Source organism: Diachasma alloeum, unplaced genomic scaffold (genome assembly GCF_001412515.2).
Source record: "Diachasma alloeum isolate Michigan unplaced genomic scaffold, Dall2.0 Dall_scaffold_00291, whole genome shotgun sequence".
NCBI lineage: Eukaryota > Metazoa > Arthropoda > Insecta > Hymenoptera > Braconidae > Diachasma > Diachasma alloeum.
The window spans coordinates 51825-69015 of record NW_021680430.1 but is presented as its reverse complement, the minus strand read 5'-3'; the positions used below and the strand labels follow the sequence as shown (position 1 = coordinate 69015).

Sequence of the window (17191 nt, the reverse complement as noted above, 5' to 3'; positions counted from 1 at the left end):
CCCCCCCCCCCAACCCCCTATTCACCATTGCTCGTCTTACTGTGTGGAATATCTCATTCCAGAATTGTCTTTCCTACTGCTTATGACGATGATAACTTATATAGGGTGTGTGCCACATTAGTTTTTCCTACCAGACGACACTCATCCCGGATGAAATCACAAACTTGTAACTCTCGGTTTTTTTCTCTTTTTTTTGACAAACTTGAAGGAAAAATGTAATGAACAATAGTGAGTAAACAGATTGTCAGAGAAATTGTTGATGAAAATAAAGATTTGAAATGGACATGAAATAAGAGGTAAAAAAATGGTCTGGAGTGGGTAAACCACTTGGGCTTTAGCCGTAGAGTGCCTTGTCGGATGCTCACGTCCGGATGGAAGAAGTTGGCTTTAGTAGATAGGTGAAGGTAGATAGGGTAGGGTAAGTATCCGCGGGGTAAAGTTTTTCCAGGCGATCTCCTCTGCGCCGGATTCAGATCAATACCTCGACATCTGGGTTGCCACGCGGTGAATTCTGGGGACGTGGGGTGCAAGAGGAGGACGACTGGAAAAGAGGAACAAGGAGGTTACGTTTGGAGATTGGTGGGTGGAGGCGAGAAGAAGGCCGGAGGTGAAGCTACACTCTAATACAGAGAGGTGGAGTTTACTCGAGCAACAAGCCACCACCGCGCCATGCCGCACCCTGAGCAATCCTGCTGGCTCCTGCAATCGTAGACACACATCGAAGCTATATAACGATTGCCTCTGGCAGTAGTCGCTATATACATATATAGATATCTTATAAAACCGGGTACATGTTGCATAGGACGTTTTCCGCGTTACTCATACATGCATACATAGTCACTGACCGAGCCGATAAACGGAATCCCATTTGAAAAATCACCATCAATCTATACTATAGGGTAATTTTCTTCATTGATGCTCTCTCAACTTAACTCACTCACTCACTCTTATATTGTCCTTTATTTACACATTTGATGTGATTGCGGATAGTCATACGTTACACCTTGGCACTGCTTGGCACCTCGTAAAAGACTATTAAGATTTGAGGATAAGATTGAAATAGTTTGTGATATCTCGGGGGCGTAATTTGAACGTTTTATCCCGACACCCTATCAGCGAATTGTAGAAATTAGGGTAGTCGACATATGCTTTCCTCGATCGGGTATCTGAACGAGGGGGTGGACGAGTGATTAGTTATCGGCTCTTATAGGGTGGCTATTCCCTGCATCAAGATAAGCTTTCTAATGTTCATGTAGTACTGTAGAGAGCTGTATATACAAGTATACATGTACATTTAGTCCCCCCCCCCTCTCTCTCTCTCTATGTTGCTATTTCCATGGGCTCTCTCCGCACTCGGTCCCATTGACCTTTTGCAGGTTCCTCAGGGAATCCCCCGATTAATTCAAGTGTTTTTACGTAGTCCGCGTGGGGAAGGCGGCAGCGCACTCGAGGGGTGTGAGCCTCTCCGGGGACGGTATTACAGGATATCAGCACCACACAAACTGTGCAACTTGCCCCGCGGGAATTCACAAAGTCGATGGTTTGGTGAATGCAACAAAGATAGTGAAACAATTCAGAGGCTCCGCTTTCCATTGATCTACACGCATATGTCCCGAGATTAAATCACTCCTTACTTTGGGGCTTTATTATCTCGTCTACTTATCTCTACAAGTCTCACTCACTTGCTAGCCTTTCAATCTACCAGTTTTCTCCTTCCCCTGATTTTTATGATAATCAAATCAAGTGTAATGCGTATCAAATCCACCAACTGGATTTGTGGCAAAGTAGTGATCCATTATTCATACTCGGGAAAATTAATTTTTTCCTTTTTTTTTTTTTTACTACTTCTAACACTTACCGATTTATCGATGAGACTGATGGCACGTTGTCCTGAGAACATATGTTTTCTGCCAACAATCTATCTCTTATCTCCCATGCAAACATCGTGGGATTGTCTCTTTTGTAATTAGCTATTGCATCTACTACTGGTGGTGTTGCCACTTTTGGCTTTGATCCACCTATAACTCCGGCTTTGAAACTCCCCGTTTCGTAATACCTGGAACAAAAAATCAATTATGAGATCAGCGACTTTTCTAATGCTAGCAATTTTTGTTGTTGTGCTTTTTTTTGTGAATAAAAAATTTCAAGATAATTACCTGACCCAAGTCAGAGGGAGATGAAAGGCGAGGAAAAAATCTTTTACAACAAAGGCTGACCAAAGAGTACTTGCTAATTAAAAGCAATAACATAGTCATCGGAGGTAATTAAGTCAATCAGAGAAATCTGGAGGTGAAAGCAAGTGAAATTGAGATACTCTATAGCAGTGGTTGATGCAGATAAGACGGAGAAAGATCGATCCCGGTGGGATGGAAACAAATAAGAAACAATGTGATAAAGCGGGTGCGAGTAAATGTTTATAATGAATCTCATGCTCTTGGCATGACGCGTCGGGTGCTCTTTGAGATGAAACTCCTGGGGTATATAATACTTTATATAGGTTCATCCAGCGGGAGATCCTATCGGCCGTCGGGCCACCCAGTCAACGAGACCTTTGTGCCTAATTAGTTAAATAATATCTTTGCCAGTGCTTAAATTCAATTACACCAAAACCCCAGCAATAATGATTCGGTTGCGAGTTTGTTGGCTTGATGGATGGTTGGGCCACGTTTGGAAGCACACATTCATATAAACTCACAGCCACTTTACCACTTGCATACACTAAAATTTATATACTCGAATAATGTGTAAATGTATTCACATAAATTCCTCGGCGAACACGATGAGTTGAAGAAAATACTATGAAAAATACATGAAACATTGATTGAGGAAAATAACATTTCAGTCTATTTAAGCTATCGAGAATGAAATGGAGCGCGAGAGGAAATAACTCGTCAACCAGTCGTTCATCTGAGTGTTAAAAAGGGCCAAGAATGGTCATTACCACTCAAAGGGGTAATTCTACACTCCCTCAATGGAATTATTATGGATATATCGGGGTGTAAAAATCCCACATGTACGCGTTGATATTTCAGCCGCTTTCATTACTCCCCACCTTCAACTGTGAAACATGTTTTTCGATTCCGTATGTATGGGGAAAGAGATTTTTAAATCGACCAAAGGGTACAATTGACATAGGGACAATTCTACTCCTAAAAATGAATGATTCAATGTGGCTGAATAAAAAGGGCCGTTGGGTTTGAATTGAATAAAAATACCATTACTTCAGAAATCGTTGCCATGCAGTATGTTCGTAAATGTACCATTTTGGAACAATGTTTGAAAATGTTTTCAACTTGATGGGATGTAAAAATATCTACGACTCATGACTATAATAATAGTAATAATAATGATAATGATAATTGAATGAAAGCAGTTGAATAATCGTTGTATACAGTCCATCACTCTATATTCTTGTATATTTTTTCTTTCATTGAAAATCGATCCAAATGCATCATTTGGATGTCAATGGAAAAATGTCAAATACTCAATGGATGGAATATCGACTCCAGTAGAGATATCCATTACTCCAATCTCACTAACCTTTCCATCAATTATAGTGAGCTTTTGTTATTGTCTCGTTTGCAATGAGTTTCTGAAAATTGACGATCGATAAATCCATACGTGGATATAAGGTATTCGGATGTGCAGCCAACACAGAGGCGTGTATTGAGTTCAATTAAAATGTCACAAAAGGTCCTGTCAACTGTTAACCAAGTATGGATATGAAACGAAATAAAAAAAAATGTAAAGCAATTTCAAACAGTACAGCTCCGGTATATCACATTTCTTTCCTCAGTAATGTAAAAAATAATGACAATTGGAATGGGTTCAATTGCTAAGAGCGGAATTTCGTGTCCATAATTCCAATGAATAATATTAACCATTTATAAGACTAATTATAATTGGAGCGGGAATGAATGACATATACTCAGAGGGACGAAACGCAAGCGACACAAAAGTTGCAACAACGAATCATTCTTGAATGATGGAAAGAGGCAGAGTTCTCTGAGTGAGCCAGGGTGGAAAGAACATGAAAACCACATCGCGTCGTCTTCACTACCCCCGGGACCTTCTTTCCGGTCTCCACTGTCGCGTCATCTCTTTTGTCCATTCGATCAATGTACAATAACGTGTTGGACATTTTCGATGGAATCAGACGTTTAGATGAAAATTTATAGTGAAAATTAAACTTTTAGTTGGAAAATTAGATCTCACTGTGAGAGTACAGCGAGTTGTAATTTTTCCATTGAGATGTCAACACGATAATTTTATCAACTAATGAGTGTGTAGGAGGTCTCAGGTGTAAGTGAATGTATGGTAATAAAAGCTTTGAATAAAAAAGTAAATAAAAATGAAGGAGTGAGAAAAGAAACGTAGGGGCCTCTAATATTTCGCTTGATGTAATGGACACCAGTGATGTTGATGCTGAGGCAAGAGAGGCAAAGGGAAGAGATGTATCTGTATACACTCACCTCGACAGGATCTTGGATACACAGCCGTGAGATACCCTGAGCTGCCTGGAAATGTCACACGGTCGGACGCCACTGTGCGCCAACTCGACAATCCTCTGCCTCACTACATCCGGTAGCGGTCTTCCGTTCACAAAGACACCACCGAGTTGATTCACTCCACCATGACCTGTAAATAAACGTAAATAAAAGTTTAATGATTTTTCTTTTCTTCTTTTTATATTTTCACATATTACTCCCTAGAATTATGGTAGATTGCCGGATAATTCAATTATGGAGTTGATCGTTTTCATGATACTTGGCACTTGGCAAATAAACATCAGTAACATCATAACTTGGCCATTAAAACCCACTCTTAACCCGATAAAGCTCACCCTAATATCATAATGGAGGGTTCCTGTGTGCGGTGCGACATATGTCCCCTCGTTCGTGCCAGTGCACCAACGATTCGATGATCTGTGCTCAACCCCTAACTACAATGATGATGATGATGATGGACAACAGTAACAGCTTTTATCATCATGTGTGATTGAAAATCGAATTAGCTCAATCTACCCCTAGGCTTGAGGCAGTAGTGTACCCCCCACCAATTAGATTAATAACTTTATCTCAACAATCTAAGAATAGAGTATATTGTTTTTTTTTCTTTTTGTCAATCGTCAGTTGCAATGACATTGGCTGCATCAATTTGCAAAAAAAAAAAAAAACAACGATTGTTTAAGAACAGTACGTTTTTCCTCCTCAGTAACAAAATTGGACAGGATGAATGATTATTGGTGAGTTGAATCACTTGTGGAGAATAAGTCGTATGACTGCTATTGTTTTTTTTTTCGAAATGAAATATTAGATTTTCGTGTGACACCCGGGCTTTGGGTGTTATTACACAGACCACAGATAGAAGACAATGACTATGAGTCGGTGGACTGGTAACGATCATTACCAGAAACGATACGTACTTCCGCTCGCAAATCAATTGGCTTTCGCGTTTATGGTTGCAACCCCGTGGTGCGACCGGTAGTCAAGGGGAATATCGCCCAGAAATTGTGTGCGAGGGATATTCTCATGGTACGAGAGTCACACAGTAGTATATATAATACATCTACAGGGAATGGCACAACCAGCACTGCAAGCACTTCTCTCTGTATCCTCTACTCGCCGTCACGCCTGCTGACCACAACTGTACGAGCCTCTGATGCTGGGGGGACACCAAGCATGGTCCAGATCGCCTTCATATACACACTCCCATATATTCCGGGCATTATATTTGCACAGTATATTCCATCGAAATAGAACTGGTGGTACAACACTGTCCTGTTTCATGACTCTTATTATTACTAGCCATACTTATTCCCTTCAAATTAATCATTACTCTAAATCACGAGAGAGAAAGAGATTTTCATTTTTAAACAATAATCCCTAATTTTTAGCCATTTTTAATCCTAACAAAAGTCACTGAAGCTTGATAATAAATGATGATGGCCGGGATGATGGCCTCTCTGAATTGAGACAAATTTCGCGATTACCGGTATGAGTAGAAAGTTTTCATTTTTTTTCCGTCTCTTCAGGGAATATTTGAAAGCGATCGATTGGAAAGAAAACGTTAGGTGTAGAGCAAGATCGAATGACCTGACTGTGCGCCGAACTGTGCGAACTACTTCCGGTTCGTCAGTGATTGTCACCTTGAGTCTCCTCGATATTTGCCCACTGTTGTAACGGTAATCAGTTTGTTGGGCAGGCCTCAATAAAAAAAAAAAAAAAAAAAAAAGTTTGACAGAAGTCAATGTTTTGCGCCAATGATTTATTGGCTAAAATGGAGATATATGGAATGTGATCACCGAGAAGTTTGATCTGGCCAGTGTATGATATTTGATATTTCTTTGTTGGAAGGTTTTTCAAATTCTGAATCACATTACATAAAGCAACTTTTCCCACCATTCAATGCTTTTGGACAAGTAATACCAATTATTATTTTTTACAACAAGTACAAGTGGCCATGAATTTTTTGTTTCACAATTTACATTATTGCTAAACCAGCACCCAGCACAAAAGGCTTGAGAGTGGCATTCGCTCCGCATCTCGTCACGTTCTTCGATTGTGCCGTGTCGATTATTTCCTTCTTGTTGTCTTTTATGAATCTAGTATTTGTAAACTGTGTCATCGGATTGAGATTATCAAGTTTTTGTAGAAAATATCCAAGGCCTTATTCTCTCAGCCTTATGTGAGAAACCAGAGGAGTAGATTGATTTTAGGGAATGTATAATTATTTTCATCAAGTATTGAAAAGAAATTGCTTACAAGTATAATATTCCATCATATTCTGGTTGTATCGATACGCAGTACTGAGATCCATGGTGTATCGATAACCCAAGGCCCGTCGGCCGTCGGCTGTGAGATTCCTGTAGCTTAATCCAAAGTGTTCTTTTCAACTCACACTAAATACAGCTTAGAAAATTTTTCAGTAGCACCCCTCTCTATTTTCTAGGGCCTATTTTTCACGCACGAATGTCTATGGCTGCCAACAACACAATGATTGTCATCAAGAGGGCTTTTGTGACCGACCGCGGGTGGCTGTGGCCGGCCATGAAAACTGTATCATCAATTTTCATCATTGACTTTGTTGTTTTTTCCAACTCAATCGTCTCATCCGCGACAGTGCAAAATCAATTGATAATCACCATCTTTTTTGCTGCAAACTTTTTCCATCAAAATAAATTTAGCGAGTGACGATGATTTATTATAACATTTTGCTCCCATTTCATTTTATTGAAGATTGGAGATGCATTGTGATTTATTCCAAATAAACTTGACTTGTGATGAATTGGCAACTGTATCCAGAATATAGTCACACTGAGGTCACTGTATCAATCACAGAAAACACTTTGCGTTGATTAAATTGCTGATATCACAGTTGGAGAAACAAATGCATAGAGTATTCAATGGAATCTTGTTGAAATAAAATTTTAATGACTGTCCACTATATTGAATGATTTATTATAGTAATGATAATGAATGTGTAATTATTGGTTGAAGTATCGGTAAGAGCAACCGTCGGTGATGGCTCTGGTCGCGCGGCACGGAAGCATGGAGAGTCTTTTGGCGTCGGCACGTGACTTTCGGCGACTTCTCGACCCGCTAGTCGAGCAGCTTTCATCCCCACACGATAGGCTCCGCCCCACAACCCCTCGTACAGTATCCAGCATCCCGGGTCTAGTTGAACTCCGTTTGGTCGACGTAGAGTCACGTGATAGTTAGTGAGGGGCGTCAACGTTGGTTGGGTTGCTACGGCAACTGGTTTTCGTGTATAGCGTTGCGCCCGCGGGATAACATGGTTATATTGGCAGCGTGTGGATATACACAAGCCGGTAAAGGCTTTGCGAAATAAACGCTCGCGCCAGCTGGTCCACCGCCAACAGTCCCACGAAAAATCACGCCGAATAGAGCATTGGAGGAACTACCTACTCTTTATTCATCACTAAAACCCATCAATATACTAGTAAAAAAAAATCCAATGAAAATAATAATTGAGGAGAGCCACAGCGTCTCTGTCCCATCACGTATGGTAACACTCGATAATTCACATAGAGATAATGTAGTTCACTTATTATTCACTATTTCTATGATGGACAGTGTCTACACGGGTGAAATTAATTGTTGTCGACTATAGAATAGCCCGCACCACCGAGCCCTGACGCACCTAATTACGATAGTGATGATTACGCGTGGAAGGAGGTGTTTCTGGAATGGAATAGGCTATCTTTCTTGGTGCATGCTAACACAAGAGATAATCGCCGATATTCAATGTCTATATCGATATGGCAAAAAAAAGAAAAAGAAACAATACAAATCAAATAAAAAATAAATCGATTTTCCTCACAATGATGAAATAAAAAAAGAAATGATGTACACACCGTGGAACTAAGTATAAGAAGGGATTGGTCGGCTCACTCGGATTGCCCGGAAGGTGCGGTCAGCCATCGCAAAGTGAGGCGTTGGTGGGACCGGTGTCAGTCCGCGAATCTCACAAGGGCCGGTTTACATTCACAAGTACATGTATATAGCATTTGAATTCCCTCATTCCGGCGCCGGTCTTGTCTATACTCATTTACTTTGGTAGCACTTGGTACATTACTTACATTCGCCAGTGACACTAGATCCAGCCGTGGGACATGAAATTATAATATATGTAACTGAGCAATGTCTGATACTCCGGATGCTGCGGTGTACTACGCGAAAAGCAAAGAAAAAGAAAAGAAAGAAAAAAAACACATAATATTGTTGATTTTCTATAATATTGTTGACAGAACTATATAGTGGAGGGGAATGCTAATATATAGAGTAGGTGCATGATGATCGATGATGAATTTTCTCTTGGAAAAATTGAACGACAATTTTTTCTCCAAGGCATTATCTGCCCTGGCATGTACAATGTACAGGCTGCCGCCTCTCTAGGCACAGCCTAATCTCCAGAGGATATCTGCCGAGATTACGCTTTGGCATATCATTTGCGTAAACGAACGAGCCGGCGGGTCCGCGTTGACGGGCAATATGTCCTGACATGATTGCACTGGGGCACACATGCGGCTCGGTGCTGCTGGTATATGTGTTGCTCACCCTGTGTGGCATATGGATGCCGATGAGGTCGAGGACGTAGATGGAAGCCCAGTAAATAGTACATAGTGGCCTGGGCCAGATGCAGATGCAGATGCAGATGCATATGAGGTCGACACGAGTACGAGTGTAGCTCAATGCATCGATCACTCTGAGAGAAGGTGCATCGGTGACTATATCCTTATCACAGCAATTGTAGCCGCCCTTTCGCTAGTATAACTCTCTGCCTACCACCACCACCACCACTACTATCCTTCCTAATTTATCCCTCATTTGTTACATATAGATTGGCGCTATGGTTTATTAAATTTTTCATCTTATATAAAAAAACAGGGAAAAATAAGCACCCTCAGTACAGTAGACAATTGAGTTTATTCGGTTAATGTTCCTCGAGTGGGGCCATCACCGTGTCGGAAGATTTAACCAGCGACATTATTCGATGGCAAAAGCAGGCAAGCTTCGTATAATAATAAAGAGTACGAATGAAAGAAGGGAAGGAGAGAAAAAAAGAGCCAGTAGCAGCCGCATAGCGATAACTTACGAGATTTGATGTAAATAGCGCACTTACTTATTCGCCACCGCGCGGCACAAGTTAAAAATACGCGATCCAAAGATGGTAGAGGAGAGGAGGGGAGGGGTGGAGACTTTTTTTTGCGTAATGAAAGCAATCAATTCTACTCCCTTTTCCGTATACCTCTGCTCCCTCTCTTTTCCCTGTCACAAATGCCCCCCCCAACCACTCACTGCGGTTCTCTACGTATCTCAACTCCAAACGTCGAGTTTCACCCCTCGACGTTCACCACTTTTCCAACATCGTTGCGCCACCTCTTTCTCTCTCTCTCTTTTCTCTTTCTACTTGTCTCAAGCCACCTGACTACTACTGATTCAACCTCAATCTCATATCGATAATTCTTCCGGTTTCCATTTCAACTTTTTCATCTCTTCTTTTTTTTTTCTTCTTTCGAGGACAATAGTTGAAAAAAAATACTTGGCCATTGCGTAGAAAAGCGCTAACCTCAGTGTATATAAGCTCAACACACTGATAAGGTACAGTAGGCGTCTTGGCAGAGCAGCGAAGAATGGGATTCTCTTTAAAACAGCCGTAGAGTATCGTTAATCTTGGCGACTAAGCAACTAAGACCACCCCGTTCCGTATAGTACTTTCTTCAAGAGGACAAACTAGTTAGACACATCCACTTGATACAAAAATAAATTTTAACGCTCCACAATACATCTTCACGGTAGTGGTAATGTTTTCCCCCGAAAATTAGTACGACAAGAGCAGAGAGGAGACTTTTATTGCCAAGTTGTTTCTCAGCACAACTTTGACCAGTCACGGTACTTGAAACTTGAACAAAAAAAAAAAAAACTATGAGGAGAAGAAATGAATGATTGCAAAAGAACGAGATAATATTTTTTTTTGAGAGAGCTTTTGCAGAAAAGAGCATACATAACAACAATATAGGTACAAGGACATCAACCAAAGGACGTCACCACTAGTTCCCCAGGGAAATGTTAAATGTCAAACACTGGAGCTTCTTTCTCCCATTATCCTCTCAAGGGAACTAAATGCCACAGGATCATTATACTATTACGTTCCATTCGTCATCTCTTTATTTATTTTCGGCATGCCACTAAAAAGCCCATGAAATTTGGCGTTTCACAGTTGTGTGAAACTTACGACTTTTAGCTTCATTCACGAAAGAAATGTGTAATGTCAGTGTATTGAGACAAGCGTGGCCGATTTGTGGCAATAATAATTCTCGCTTATGAATAGAACCCCGTTAATGGACCAGAGAAGGGTTAGAGATCGGATTGAGGGTGAAAGTGCGAGAGTGAGGAAGATGAAAAAAGGCCAGGGGATTGACTTGAGTGGTTTTTCGTTTGCGGTGGGTGGGATGGGGGTACATTTGAATGTCGGTTGAATTTGTGTTGTTATACAGCGAATATGAGAGTAGCAGAAGGATATACCGGATCTAGGATAGGCACGTGCTGGCGCGTGCTCTCCGGGCCGAGCCCTTATGATCTATACCCCGTCACTACTCCGCATATATATGGAAATTATTACAATGCTCAAAAATGCCCCTCTTAATATCAAAATTACCCCACTTGAAGAGCTTGTCCATTCATCAATGACGTTATTCTGATGCATTGTTCCATTTATTTTTCCTCTTTATTTTCATCCCTCCGATGAGATAATCTTGATTTTTCAAGTGACGATGTTGTGACTATAAGGCTAGCCTCTCGGGAATTTAAGCACGGGGGTGGTGCATATTTCACGCTTGGTGGTCCCATCTCGTGGAGACAATCTGAACCAGCGTGGATACATCATCGCGTGACGCCACGTAATAACCTCGCATTTATATATATATATATATATATATATATATATATATATATATATGTACAGGGTGCGCGAGCCCCTTTCAAAATCCTCTTATTTATTCATCTCACCTCGGCGAATCCCCGTTAACCTCAAACCCACCACCCATCATTTTATCCTATCCTCAAGGTAGCTTTTTCCCTCATCTCACCCTTAGACTATCTACGCGCTTCCATTTTGCCGCTCTCAAACGCTTTCAAGACGCTTTCTTTTGACTTTTAATTATTCTCATTTCTTTTAGAGTTTTACTTCTTCCAGATGTAGCAGTTAGACTGCTTAAAAACAGATACATTGTTTCCGAAGACAAACATGAAACATTAATCTGTGAAGCGCAAATCCGTTCTAGCGAGAATGTCAAAGTATTACAGAGAAAGATAATGTGCGGAGCGGCGCATATGTAAAATACAAGTGTGAAAAGACAAGTGTCGGAGGGCAAGTTATAATAATCTGTGTTGAGTCCCTTGTTGATACTTGAACAAGAGAGAGCTATACTGAGAATCGGAAGGAAGGAAGGAAGGAAAGAAGGAAAGGTGAAGATGTGCATACGGTGTGACCGAGATGCTGGTGTTACCCACTTGCGAGAGCGAAAGGCTATTTGTCGGATGACAAACGAGCGTCGCCCGACGTGGGTGGCTTCAGCGGTCGCGGGAAATGGTGAGCAACGCCGCGTGTCGCCGTTTTCGCGTTTCGTATCGTTTCATTTTACCCAAAACATGGTATTCACATGTGTACGCATCATGTCTTTGGGCATTCAATGTCTTCTTATTGTTTACAAGGTGGACTCAAAATTGACTCGATAGTATAGTATATAGTTGAGGGTAAAGTTGTTGCACCAAAACATTGCTCAACATCATGGATACATGCGGATGCATTTTGCTTAGCTCTCGAATATATATGTATATATGTAGAAGCTCTCCGTATGTGTTTCATGTATACGAACCAGCAAGCACATAATGTCTAATGGGGGTGATTGTGCTCGCGCTCCGTGACGGATCAATCTGCCACCCCCTTCGCTCGCTCGAGCATGCTGGCCACCCTTTATGGCGACCCGAATACAACCCAGAGTGCGAGAATACGCGTGGATAATGCCCGACTATTCGTCATACACTAACCCTCTGAATGCCTTTTCATTCTTGGATTCAGTTGACTTGAAATAAATTTTATCCCATTAAATCTCAAATCATTAGCAGCTCGCGCAATTGAACCAGCTCTCATCCTTTCAAACTGTGAAATTGATCAATTTTTTTCTTCGGAAAATGTGCCGGAAAATGTGCCGATCTCTACTTGAATTGCGTAAAAAAATAACAATTCAACTATATGTATTTCTTCACATGCAAAAGAAAGTCAAGTGCGAAAATTATTGTTATTAAAAATTATTGCTTCAAAACAGAAGCCATTCTTATCTATTGAGCAAGGGCCTCCCTTTTCGCAACCGCATAATATTGCGAATACGTGTGTATAAACGCGTCATCGGGTTTTCACATCGTTTGCCCAGGGAGTGCACAGATGGCGGCAGCCGGCATACATCGGAACGCTTGAAATTCAAACCAACCGTCGGCCCGAGATTATCGATTGCGAATATTAGGGATTTACATGATTTACCCTCTTGCCAATTAACTCAATAATGAAAAATTGACAAATTTCAATGGGAATTTCATTTCTTTTCAATAATTAGTTCATAAAAGAAACTCATGTTTTTGCAATACACAAGGCAGCAATATACATTCTAATTTAAAGCGCAAAAATATTCAAGGACACTGTCTGCTCTCGATCTAATAGGCAAGGACATGATGGAGGCATTAGAAGCTTCTCGATATATATTATATTATTACTTTCAATATATCTATTATTGTTTTTTTTGCTTTTCAAATGAAAATAATTTGTCTTGTGGATGGCATTTCAATGACCGCAAGAATCTTCGAAATATAATGTTAATCATTGCTTGTAATACATATATTTTGTAAATGGCAAAATCCGGCTACGTGGCGAATCTATCAGAGAGCAACTCTCTGCGGTTGCTGTCCAAGTGTGGAATAATTGACGTTCGGTTGTCCTGACCGAGTATTATACATTATAAATGTGTAAGCGGCAAAGAAAGACAGAGTGTGGGTATAGTTAGGCGTATATCGAATCGAGTGGGTAGTTAAGAAGTGGCTGCTCCTGGACTGTGCCACGGTATCACGATATTACGGGCTTTTAACCGCAACAACGCGCCCGTAACCGCAGGAACCCCTTTACTCCACTTTTGATGCCTTCTTCTCCCCCTGCCATAATTGCTTGTGCCAATCGTATCGTATTTTTCGTTTCTCAGATTGCTCAAATTGAAAAAAAAAATAAAAAAAAAAAAAAAAATCATTTGACTAGTTGATTTTTATCATCAATTCCATTTTCACTAGAAACACGTGTATTTATTTATTATGAGTTTGTCTCCTTGTCACTCACCGTTGTCTATATTATCTGCAGCGCCAAATCCAGGCGCGCATCTCATGCTTGAATGCATGCGTAACGTCGCATGTGGCTCCTGGGCTTCTTTCTCTCTCTCTCTCTCCCTCTTTTACTTGTGTTTCTCTTTCTCTCTGCAGACACGCCAAGCACCCGAGCAGCACGTACGCGCACCCTATATATTATCGATATACGAGGACGATGACACTATTTTTCTCTTTTTACTTGTGTCTTTCTTTTTTTCTTCCTCATGAAGCAAGAAAAATTGTTGGAAACAAACACATTTTAAGAATGATTCCAGTCGTGACTGGAAATTTTTTCATGTTTAAACATAAACGTCGGTTCCTTTAGTTATACTAGGAGCACTTGCACGACTAGTGCAACAAAAGGGATGAAGAAGTATCCGTATGGAATGAGCCCACTCTAAGGTAATGGAGATATATTCTTCGTGATGTAAAAAATTCACATACAACTCTCAGTGTTCCATCTTCACCAGCTTTCCAGTGGCTCACTCTGATTTTCTTATATAGAAATAATCCAGATTCATATGAAATTGTAATAAAGAAAAGGATTAGCTTATCAGCTTATCAAATGAAATCTATACCACTCCCGATTGGTATTTTTCATCACCTTCTTGTGGTTGGCAATTGTTTTTCCATGAAAATATGTTTATCGTAAAGTTGGCTAATTGGGATAGATGTCGTTGTTAATTTCAACATTTTAATGGAAAATGCTAATAATATATAGATGAATGCTCGGCTCGGTCAACGTGTCTGGTGGTCTAATTGCATATTATTCCTTGAGAAGTGAAGCTGGAGTGCGTGCAATCACGTGCTTGTATTAATTAAGCGTATTCACTCGATTATTTTCATTTCCGTAGATTCACGAGTGTACAACGGTGCGCGAGCAGTGTATCCATAAATATTACCTTTCATCTGAAACCTTTTGAGTTAAGTATCGTTGGAAGGAAGCCGTAAGTCCACACCATGCAGCACACTCGATCCACAACTTTGTACCGTGGAATATGTCGAATAAATCTGCTGGTCTAATTGATACGCGACTGCCTATCCGGTACGAGCCATTCCTGCTACATAGCAGTATTGCTTTATATATATGTATATACATATATGCCCTGATGGTTGCCTCAGAGGGCCCTGCAGATCGTGCAGTGACCCGAGTTGTTAAGTAGCCACATCTTGGATTACTTAGCAGCACCAGGTTTCATAGCAAAGAAAAAAAAACGACGACAATTCATTAAAAATGAATACATTGATAAGGCCAATGCATCGAGCCGTCTGTCGCGTGGAATGCAGTTGAATTTACTTACCCCTGCATCCTTCGCATGATTAAAGGATTCCGGTAAAGTAGAATCTTCCGGTTGCAATAGCAATATGTGGAGAGAAAAGGAAATTATTAAAAATCAGGACATATTTAATGGCCATCCTCTATCTTCATTTCAGAGTATCGCATATACTGCTTACTGCAATATAGGTATACCTCGGGTTATCATTCGTTAGAGTCAGATTCCTGCTGGGTATACCTACATCATCAGATAAATCTCGTGGGACTTTGTTCGCGTGTGAAGAAAATCTCTCAAAGACAATCAATCTACGATCGATCGTATTCTTTCTCTCTCTCTCTCTCTCTCTGCGACAGATTTACAGCAATATGAAAGATGAGAGAAAACAAAAAAAAACAAATATATATATGTATGAAAAACTAGTGCAAGCAGAGATGGCCTCCCACGAACTCACGCTGTCCTTGTTTATTCTCTTTGGTGCGCTGCCCGTGTGGTCCATTCGCGAGCCCTACGGCAACCTCATCCCTTTCTATACTGTTGCGTATTTTGCCGCCCCTCTTACCATTTTGTTCCTTCCTCCTTTCTATCTCGATCTCGATCGTCCTTCCCCTTCAATTCACTCTATCTCACTCGCTCATCCTCACGACGAGCATAAATCTCACTGTTCGCATTCATCTTAATACTGCCAATATCCTCAGCTCTATCTGAGATATACTGTATCTATCTACTAGTCTGATGGGGCTTGATTAGAAGTTTTACCAGGAACGTACAACAGGTACAGGTGAAAATTGCAAACATGTGGCAAATTTTTTCCAAGAGCAAGTTTATGCTGTGCGGTCAAGAGACGGAATAGTTCTGGTTGCACTGCGATTCGATGCGCACGAGTCCTGCCAACAATGTCAGGTGTGTGTCCGAGAGTGTCGATGACCTCCTCTAAATTCCATTCTTTCCGATCAAAATGACTTTTTACCGTACGAACATTATGGGACAAGGAAAAAGGGCTGTTCTCACGTGCGAAAACAAGAGTAAATGTACACAATGGTGTTATTTCATTCAATCCATAATATACAACTAACGTACAACACCAATGTATAGTATATATGTATATATATATCTACAGCCAGCTCACCAGGGCCGTTTTTCTGTCAATCTCCGCGTGATCCCTGTAATTTCCTGTCTAGAAAACCGCGCCGTTGCTTTAATGCTCCATTGTCTCAGAGTTCCTCCCGCCACTTCTCCGCGCTTACTCCACTACTTACAGTCAACTCCCACTATTTAAACTATGCTCAGGGACTCTCAATGACAATCAGGTCACTCTTATAACAAATGGCCTTTTCTCCAAATCAATCTCTATTCTCGGCCAAATTTAATGAAATCTAAACATAAAATATCATTTGCTAATGGCATGCGCGATGTGAAAATACAAAAATGTGAAGCAATTTTGGCTTTGACAAGGGCTGATGAAAGGGTCACGTGTAGTATTTAGTATAACTAGGCAAATATATTTATACTTATAGTATGAAACGGAAAGACATTGGCAAAGTGGACACGAAAGGTGAGGTGCAACGAGAAGGCGGGACAGTACACACAGTGTCGGGGGCGCTCGAGCTCGCGCGCGGGCTATTGTGTGATGCGCAAAGATTGGTCACACGATAGATCCGGTCAAGGACGGGACTCGAGTCGACGAGTTCCCAAGCGAGCAACTTTTATACATTGTGTGTGTACCACCTACAATACCATCACTGTACCATCGCTAAAATGAAATAAATTTTTTTTCTTTTACGCATTTAGATACTCATTTTCGTAATATTTACAAATACGCATTATTGGCGAGTGTATTTATATCATGATTAGACGTCAGTAATAATCTCAATTGTTCAGTCGAGTGTAGCCAAAGAAGAGGAAGGGGATAAAAAAAATAGGAGCATAGACGGAAATACCCGTAACTGAGACAAGAACAAACGGAATTGCGGACTATAAATCATTGCT

At 40.7% G+C, this 17191-nt stretch overlaps 1 protein-coding gene across 1 annotated transcript in view; it reads right to left on the bottom strand.

The window, feature by feature from the left end:
* Positions 1 to 17191, bottom strand: part of LOC107039057 (paired box protein Pax-8) — a 45351-nt gene that overhangs the window by 11422 nt on the left and 16738 nt on the right. Inside the window, exons 3-4 of the mRNA XM_029126174.1 lie at positions 4473 to 4638; positions 1859 to 2056 (exon numbers count right to left, since the gene is read on the bottom strand). Of these exons, the coding sequence (XP_028982007.1) occupies positions 1859 to 2056; positions 4473 to 4638 (364 nt within the window). The remainder of the gene's footprint in view (positions 1 to 1858; positions 2057 to 4472; positions 4639 to 17191) is intronic.